Genomic DNA, 9,966 nt, shown 5'->3' with positions numbered 1-9,966 from the left:
TGAGTTCTTCTTGGACAAACAGAACGTTCCCCTGTGGCTCATTAATACTCGGCTGAGCCAACATTTCCTGAATAACTGATCGAGTGGCTCCTGGTTTCTTAGTACTTGCTAGCTTAGAGAGCATATCAGCCCGCAAATTTTGTTCTCGCGATACGTGGTTAAGCGTAAACTCTCAAAAAAAATTCGATAAGAGCTTAACTTTCTCCAGTTACTTAGCCAATTGAGGGTCCTTTGCTTGGAAAGTTCCAGCCACTTGTCCCGTAATCAATTGAGAGTCACTCCGAGCTGACAAGCTCGTCGGCCCCATCTCCTTTGCCAAAATCATCCCTGTCAACAATGCCTCGTATTTCGCCTGGTTATTACTTGCCCGAAATTCAAAACGTAAGGACTGCTCGAATAATATGCCTCTCGGACCCTCCAAGATAATTCCCGCTCCACTTCCTCCAAGATTTGAAGCACCGTCCACTGATAAAATCCATTGAGTCTCTCCGATGTTACCCTCTTCAACAGGCGAAGTCAATTCCGTCACAAAATCGGCTAAAGCTTGCGCTTTGATTGCCCCTCTCGGCTCGTACTTGACGAAGAACTCCGATAGCTCGACCGACCACTTCATCATTCTTCCTGCTAGGTCGAGCTTCTGTAAGACTTGTTGGATCGAATGGTAGGTTCGAACTATCACCTCGTAGCTTTGGAAATAGTGCCTCAACTTTTATGCGGTAACTAGTATCGCAAGAGCCAACTTCTTAATCTTTTGATATATCGCTTCTACCCCCTACAAGACCCTACTCACGAAGTAAATAGGAACTTGAGAACCTTCCTGTTCTTGTACTAGAACCGTGCTTACGGCTCAGTCGGACGCCGATATGTATATCAACAGAGGGGTACTCGGTCGCGGTCTTGACAGAATTGGCGGCAACGCAAGTTACTTCTTAAGTTCCATGAAAGCTTCCTCACATTCGGTCATCCAAGTGAAACGATCATTCCTCTTGAGACATTGAAAAAGTGGTCGTGCCTTATTAGCCGCCTTCGAGAGAAAACGCGACAAAGAGGCCATTTTGCCCGCCAGTTGTTGAACTTCTTTCAGTGTTGCTGGACTTCTCATATTTATTATTGTCGCGCACTTATCAAGGTTAGCCTCTATGCCCCGATGAGTCAATAGAAAGTTGAGAAACTTGCCCGCTTGGACCCCGAATGAGTATTTTTTGAGATTTAGCTTAAGTTGGTACTTGCCAATGGTGTCAAATAACTCTTGTAGGTCGTCCAGATGTCGATCTACACTCATTGACTTCACCACCAAATCATCCACATAAGCTTCCACGTTCCTACCCAGCTGATTTACCAACACCTTGTCCATCAAACGTTGATAAGTTGGGCCCACGTTCTTCAAATCGAAAGGCATGACCTTGTAACAATAAATGGCTTGATCTGCAATGAACGCAGTCTTTTCCTCGTCTGCCAGGTGCATTCGAATCTGATTGTACCCCGAGTATGCATCCATGAAACTTAGCAATTCGTAACCCAACACGCCATCAACCAAACAGTCTATATTGGGCAAAGGGTACGAATCCTTTGGACAGGCTTTATTCAAATCGGTAAAATCCGTACACATTCTCCATTTTCCACTACTTTGACGTACCATTACCACATTTTCCAACTAGGTCGGGTATTGGATATCGCGTACATGTCTTGCCGCCACCAACTTTTTTGTCTCTTCTACAATGGCTTTTCGCTTCTCCTCCCCGAACTTTCTCCTTTTCTAGATCACTGATTTTGCGTTTGGGTCCACCGCAAGCCTATGGCACAAAAAGTCAGGGTCTACACCTGACATGTCCTTTGAGTGTCATGCGAATGCCGACACGTTTGCTCTTATGACCCCTATCATCTTTTCCTCATGTTCAGGAGTCAGAGATGTGCCAATCTTCACATTCTTACCTTCCGTCATTACTACCTCTTTAACGTCTTCGGCAGGGGTGGGTCGGTGATCGAATTGACTCATTCTTAGGTCTAATTCAACAGAGTGGACTTCTTGCTCCGCTTGCGCGGCATACAATCGCCTTCGTGCCTTTAGACTATCCTCGTAACACCTCCGAGCAACCTCCTGGTCTACTTGAAGGACTCCCTATCCTCCGTTCGGTAATGGATACTTTACCTTCAGATGGGACGTGGACACTACCGCCCCTAATTTGTTTAGCATAGGCCTGCCGATTAGGATGCTATAGGACGACTGAGCATTTACTACCAAATACCAAACCACCACCATTTTCATCTGAGTGCCATGGCCAAAAGTTGTCTCCAAATCGGCATAACCCCTAGCAACGACCTGGTCTCTTGCAAAACCCAGCAGGGTTCCTACATAGGGGATAAGTCGGTCATTTGGAATTTTCATCCCCTCGAGAGCTTCCCAAAATAAGATATCCGCGAAACTGCCCTGGTCGACCAACACACGCTTCACGTTATGACCCATCACAATTGCTGATATGACGATGGGATCGTCCTCATGGGGAGCTACTCCTTCATAATCAGAATCTAAGAATGAGATTTCAGGTTGAGGAGGTCGGCGAAGTTTCGATACGGTCAGCACTATACGAGTGTACCTCTTCCGAGCAGTTGAGATAACGCCTCTTCCCGCAAATCCCCCTGTGACGGTATTGAAGTCCCCATGAATAGGCTGCTGATGGATCTCTGACACCTTTGTTGGGGGTCTCTGGGGGAGACCTTTCTTTGTGTTTGTCTCTCCTTGCACCATCCTCTACATGTCTGTGTCGCCTTTTCGACGAGCCTTCCTCGTGTTTTCTCGCAACAAACTTTTTCAATCGTCCTTCCTTGATTAGACATTCAATCTGTCTCCCTAAGACAAAACAATTCTCAGTGGTATGTCCATGGGTCCTGTGAAACTCGCACCAATCAGTCTTGAAAAGACCCAACTGACACTCCGTCGTCACTGGAAACTCAAATAGTGATGCACTATTGACGTCATGAAGTATCTGTCTCCAAGGAACATTGAGCGGCGTAAACTTTTCTTCCTCATTGTTTCGGGCCCACTCGTCTCTTTTCCGACCACCATAATCCGCCTGTCGGTGATTGCCCTCCTTCATGTTGTAACGATCACGTAGCTTACTCCAATCCGAGTATGGCCGAAGGTGCTTATTATCCTCCTTATTTCCGACCCCAGCTTCTCGATTTTCTGGTGCTCTTTCATTGATTTGCCCTTCCTCCGTCTTTATATGACTTAAGGCGAAAGCTCTCACCTCTGACATCGTTTGGCAATTTGCTCTCTCCAGCGCGACGTTGAACGCACACGATCTTAGACCTTTTTGAAAGGCGATGACCGCCATCCTTTCATCCAAAGATGCTATCCTCAAGGCCACCTCATTGAACCTTTGCAAGAAGTTTTTCAACGACTCCTCACGTTTCTGTTTAAGATCAAACAAGTCTGACTTGATCGGCGATTTCTTTTTGTTGGCTGCAAACTGTGCCATGAAAAGCTGACTAAAAACATCGAAGTCGGTGATTGATCGGTCGGGAAGACCGCTAAACCAATCAAGGGCCGCCTTTTTTAGCGTGCCCATGAACAGCTTGCAACGGATTCCCATACTCCCTCCGCAAATCAGCATTTGAGCTCGGAAATCCTTCAAGTGTTGACTAGGATCCTGGGTTCCATCAAAGGGTTCCACCTGGGGGACTCGGTGGTCCCTTGGGATGGTCTCGGCCTCTATAGCCTCCGAGAAAGGTCTGAAATCCCTGGGGACTTCCATCATGACATCTTCCTCTGTCATTTTGGTATTGGCTGCTATCATGGCCTGCATCTCATCAGCTCGTCGTCTGATCTCTTCGTTTTCTCGTTGAATAGCCTCCTCCCTCTCCCTGGATCGTGTATTCTCCTCTCTCAAGCCATTGATCAATGCCATCATCTCCTCCATGGTAGGGTGTTGTGGGTCGTTGTTGGAAGTGCTGCCCCTCGCCATAGTAGGGTGTAGGTTTTTTGTATTGCTTGGGGTGTAGGAAAAGTTTTACTGTATCACCACGGTGGGCGCCAAAATGTTCCGGTCAAAGGGTGGACTAGGATTTTTCCTAGGTCAAGCCTCTGAGCTAGAGCATTCAAGTGTGTGATCTGCCCTCTTCAACTCTAGGGTTTTAGGTCTTATACTTTCTTGTTCATGGGCTTCATGGGTCCCGTCCACGCAGAGATTTTCATGACCATTTTTATTTGAAAGATATCTGGTAATTAAAAGCAGGATTTTCGCCCTTGCCCCCGAATAGCTTATATGTGGGAAGGTTAGATCGGATTCTGACCGAGCGAACCCATGCAAAAAGGTCAGATCGATCTTTGACTGAGCGAGCCCCTATTGAGGAATCGGTTCGGATTATGACTGAGAAGTCCCATGTAGAAAAGTGAAAACAGACCTTAACCGAGTAGGCCCCCTATAGAAGGATTGGATCGGATTACAGTCGAGGGGTCTAACGTAGAGAAATCAGATTGAACCTCGACCGAATATGCCCATATAAAGAGGTTAGGTCGAATTCTAACCGGGACAGTACAAGAATATATAAATAAAAAGAAATATTATTTATAAATTAATTTTATAAGATTTAGTTATTTCATAACCTATGTTCTTAAAAATAATGTCTCTTTAACAATAACAATATTATTTGACACGCGATTACTTTTATTATATAAAATATAAAAAGATGAATGGTTTTTATTTTATAACATTGTTTCGTATTATTTGTATTTTACTATAATTAATTGTATATTGTTCTGTTGGTTGGATTATGAATGCAAAAGGTATTTTCAGGGTAGTCTATATGTAATTATACCGTCAAAAAAATTATATTTATTCATATAGAATATAAAAAGCACATTTAGTAATCAATATTTTTATTCTATACCTTATATAAAATGTTGCCTTTAATTATATTTATTGTAAAACTGATCATAAATCTGGTGCTGTTGGTTTTTCGTGGCATATGCTTCCAGTTAATTTCTTCTTTTTAACCAAGAGATGCCGGCCAGCTCGTCTATTAATTAATATTGGCTAAGGCTATTTGTATATCTCATTATCTTTAATTAATTCGACTATGGTTACGATTGACAATGGCACAATGCTATTTATTTTCATCGGTTGGATTCTTTTCATATGGTTTGTTTTGTTCAAAAAAATAAACAGTGCTATCTCTTAGAGACGTTGCTTCTAGCTTCATATATTTGATATTCCATCTTCAAAATATTAGTATGAATTATATCATTTTTTTAATTTTATATATATATAGAAAGGCCACAGATATTTTTTTATTGAAAATAATTTTATTCTAATTAAGTATGATGCATATGAGTAATAATTTCTCTTTCCAAGTATTTAGCATAATTACACATATTTAATATTCAAACTCTGTCATTAGTTAAACTAAAATAATCTTATATTGGTATGACCGTCAATATATCATATTTTTTAAGAGTGTTTAATAAAACTAACTTATAAGTTATAAATTATGAATTTAAAAGTTAAAAACTTATAAGCAAATGAGTTCTTGAAAGCGTTTGATAATATTAGTTGATAAATGAAAAATTATATAATTTTTTTTTTTAACTTTATATACATCATTTTCAATATTTGAGTTTATTTCTAATGTTTTATCATCTTAAAAATTAAGACAATGATTTTTAAATTTTACATTATAAAGGAATGATGAAGATTTGATGAGTTTGCTTAATCATTCTCAAGTTTAGTGATCGACAAATTTTGAAAGTAAAAGATATTCATAGCAGTGTTATTATTTGTTTGATGATGTTTTCCTTTTCAAAATTATAAGTTAATTTATGTTAATTAAAACAAATTTCTTAATAATTAAATGTTTTTAATAGTATTATTTTAAAATAGACACACAATAGTAGAAAATGTGAAAGTAACAATAGTAGAAAATGTGAAAGTAACATGGCAACCAAAACAGTTTTTATAATGAGAATGACAGGATAGGATACGTAGAAGGATTTTTATATTGAAAATTTGATTAAAAATAATCAATTTCAGTTAAGTTAATGAAAGAAAAAAAAAGTAAGACCTTGTAATATAGGATGTGTTTAGTAAAACTAACTTATAAACTGGTTAAAATTTATAAATTGATTGGTGAAGTTTAAAGTGTTTAATATAATTTTAATAAACTATTCCTAAAATAAGTTTTTTAACAAAAACATATTTTAGTAACTAACTTATAAGTTAGTTAAATGAGTTTATAAGTTTCTTAAATATCTTTTCATGTACACTACTACTTCAAGTAATTTATGCAGCATTTTTTTATCCATGACTTATGTATCTTATAAATTTGTTTATTACTTGAACTTATAATGTATTTTTATAAAATAATTTAAAGCATATAAACTCTTGATTTTTTTTCCTTTTAAACCACAAAAATGTACTTAAAAGAGTGTCATTAGTGCTCTCATTTTATTATATATAATTTTTTACCAATAAAAGTCATATTTTATAAGTATAAATTAATTCTTGATTGTCAATTTTAGAATATTGTATAAATTATGTCCATGAAAAAAAATATTATGTATGGGAGTTGCTACGGTACCTTCAAAGATTGAGGAGTTTCAATACATTTTTCTATGTAAATTCATAAAAAAATTTAAAAAAATTAATTTAATTATAAAATGAATAATCTAAATTATACTTATAAAATAAAAAGTAAGATAAAATTATAGAGATTAAAATTATAAGATTTTAATAATATTATAAAATATTAAAAAATTAATAAAAAAATTAATAAATAGTAGAAATAAAAAATTATTAAAATTATAATATAGAAATTCAAAATTTTAAGATAAAAAGACAAAAAATATACTTAAAAAATTATTAAAATTAAAATATAAAAATTCAAAAAATTTAAGTGAAAAAATAAAAATATACTTAAAAAATTATTAAAATTAAACTATTTAAATATATAATAATATTATTACAAATAAATTAGAATATATAAAATAAAAATAAAATGACTAAATAATTTAAAAATTGAAAAAATAAAATATCATAAATGACTTGAATGTGAATTTTAAATAATTAAAAAATTATAAATGACTTGGATTTACACGTAAGTGACACATCATCATCAACAGTACCGGTACCCTTCTTTTATAGAGGGTACCGTAGAAATTCTCATAAAATTAAGGCTTGAATATTTTTTTACTCCTAATTTAACGATAAATGTTTATCTCTCGAATTTAAAATAACTATTTTTAATTTTTATAATTTTTAAAAATTTTGTTTTAGTACTTATCACCAATAATATATCTAGAAGTGATGGGTTAAAACAATTATATATTATCAACTTAGTTTAATATAATATATTTATTAATAAAAATAATAATAAATAGATTTTATATGATAATATTTGATAAGTTTTCTATCAAAATTTGAATATAAAAATTAAAATATTTTTTTTATAAAATCAAATGGACTAAAAGGATCAATTTTAAATTTAAGAAATTAAAAATAAATTTATCTTAAATTTAAATTTAAAAATTTAAAATTAATAATCTGATCTTGGAAATGTATACACCACGGTCTAATTAGTAAGATAAACGATGCCAGCCTTGGGCTGGCTAGACCGTTGAGAACGAACATATAAGACATTTTTTCACAACCTCATTCAAGTGGCCATATATTTTTGTATATTCTCATTCTCTGAATGAAAAAAATATTCCAGATTCTTCTTCATCTTCATTTCCCTGAGTTCACATCATAACATAATATAATATGATGCAACCCCAAAACTGGGTCAATCAAATATCTTATATGATCACAGTTATGTAATCCATCTCAAAAAGCAACCAAGGTACGCAAAACCGTGGACCCGGCAAATTGCCTGTATTGTTTGCTGTAACATACTGAATTAGTCAGCATAATTTGCACGCGTTATTCTGATATAATAATGCTAGCATATGTCTCAAACATCTTAAATATCACACACTCAAATGTTCTCACTTTGTTTTTCATAGTCAAGTTTCCTCAAGAACAAAGTCTCACCATGAATCATGTTGCATTTCTCTTCACACTAACCTTTGTTCTTCTTTCTTTGAATGCCAAAGCACAGCAGAATTACTCTGGGGATTCAGTATTCAGCTGCAAGAACAATGACACAATGGGGCCTTCACCTTCCTTCCTTTACACATGCAATGGCCTCAACAAATCCTGCATGGCCTTCCTCATCTTCAAATCCAAACCTCCCTTCAACTCCATACCCACAATTTCTAACCTCACATCATCAAACCCAGAAGAGCTTGCAAGGATCAATGATGCCACTATGCTCACTGTGTTCCCACCTGGGAAAGAGGTGATTGTCCCTGTGACCTGTTCTTGTTTAACTAGGGACTATTACCAAGCTGAAACCAAATATGTATTGGGGCCATTGCCAACATATTACACTGTGGCACTTGAAACCTTTCAGGGTTTGGTCACTTGTGATTCCCTCAAACGTGCTAATCCATATGGGGTACTTGATTTGAAGCCTGGCATGGAATTGTATGCGCCACTCAGATGTGCTTGTCCAACGTGGAATCAGACAAGAAGTGGCACCAAGTATTTGCTAACGTATTCAGTGAACTTGGGTGATGACATTTCAAGTATTGCTACAAGGTTCAATGTAGCTGCAGGTAGTGTGGTTGATGCCAATGGTTTTTCCACACAAACACAAGTTATTTTTCCACTCACAACTGTTCTGATTCCTTTGCCAAGTGAACCGTTGAGTTCGATGACCACAGTTGTTAGTGATCCACCAACCGTGTCACCTCTTCCTGTTTGCAGCTCCAAAAAGTGCAAGTCAAAGAGGAAACTCTACATTGCTATTGCCACCACAGGAGGTTCCATGCTGGTTCTCTGTGTTGTCTTATATGGGGTTTATCTGTTCAGAAAGAGATCACCGAGTTTCATTGAGAAAGGCAAAGAAGGTAAGAAAACAAAGCAGTTGACTTCAGAAGATATCCGTGGGGAGATAGCAATCATTGAACATCACTCCGAAGTGTACAAGTTTAAGGAAATAAAGAAGGCCACCGAAAACTTTTGTTCAAAGAATAGAATTAAAGGTTCGGTGTTTCGTGGGGTATTTGGTAATGGCAGGAACACATTGGCTGTCAAAATAATGAGAGGAGATGGGTCAAAGGAAGTGAATTTGCTGAAGAGGATCAATCATTTCAACCTGATAAAGCTGCAAGGTTATTGTGAAAACGATGGTTGCCACTATCTTGTTTATGAGTATATGGAAAATGGCTCTTTGAGAGAATGGCTAAGAGAAAACAGGTCCACGGAGAACCAGTGTTTAGCTAATAGGATCCAGATTGCTCTGGATATTGCCAATGGTCTACAGTATCTTCACAACTTCACAGAACCTTGCTATGTGCACAGGAATATTAACAGTGGAAACATCCTACTGAACAAAGATCTAAGAGCCAAGATAGCAAATTTTGCTCTTGCTGAAGAATCAGACAGGAAAATAACTTCAGGTTATACCTCGCCACATGTCGCTATGTCAAGTAGATATATAGCTCCAGAGTATCTGGAGGCAGGGATTGTCACTACCAAAATGGATGTTTATGCCTTCGGGGTGGTGCTGCTGGAATTGATCACGGGAAAAGATTATGTTACCCTGCAAGATGGAAGAGAAGTAATGCTTCATGCAATCAAAGTAAATCTCATTGGTGAAGAGAATGGAGAAGAGAAGGTGAGTTTGTTCATTGATCCTAGCCTCACAGGAAACAGTGAGAAAGCATGCGTTCTCCAGCTAGTTAAACTGGGTCTAGCCTGCTTGATCCAAGAACCGAAAGAGAGACCACACATGGTAGAGGTAGTCTCTAGCTTATTGAAAATATATACAGGTTATATGGACCAAATAATACCACCTAGCATCGACAACAGTGTTGACCTGGAGTGGTGAAATGATGGGCTTTTGGTTAACTAATACAGAATGTAA

At 36.9% G+C, this 9,966-nt stretch overlaps 2 protein-coding genes across 2 annotated transcripts; one reads left to right on the top strand and one right to left on the bottom strand.

Moving 5' to 3' along the window:
- Positions 1–208: 208 nt before the first annotated feature.
- LOC145951972 (uncharacterized) lies at positions 209–616 on the bottom strand. The gene has a single exon (XM_083064182.1). The coding sequence runs from the start codon at positions 614–616 to the stop codon at positions 209–211; it is 408 nt and encodes a 135-aa protein (XP_082920308.1).
- A 7,412-nt stretch (positions 617–8,028) lies between these two features.
- LOC109815202 (lysM domain receptor-like kinase 4) lies at positions 8,029–9,930 on the top strand. Its single transcript, XM_020379849.1, has one exon. The coding sequence runs from the start codon at positions 8,029–8,031 to the stop codon at positions 9,928–9,930; it is 1,902 nt and encodes a 633-aa protein (XP_020235438.1).
- The last annotated feature ends 36 nt before the right edge of the window (positions 9,931–9,966 follow it).

The sequence above is a fragment of the Cajanus cajan genome, chromosome 9, assembly GCF_000230855.2.
Source record: "Cajanus cajan strain Asha chromosome 9, NIPB_CcT2T_4, whole genome shotgun sequence".
In the NCBI taxonomy this organism is placed as follows: domain Eukaryota; kingdom Viridiplantae; phylum Streptophyta; class Magnoliopsida; order Fabales; family Fabaceae; genus Cajanus; species Cajanus cajan.
This window is presented reverse-complemented; position numbering and strand designations above follow the sequence as displayed.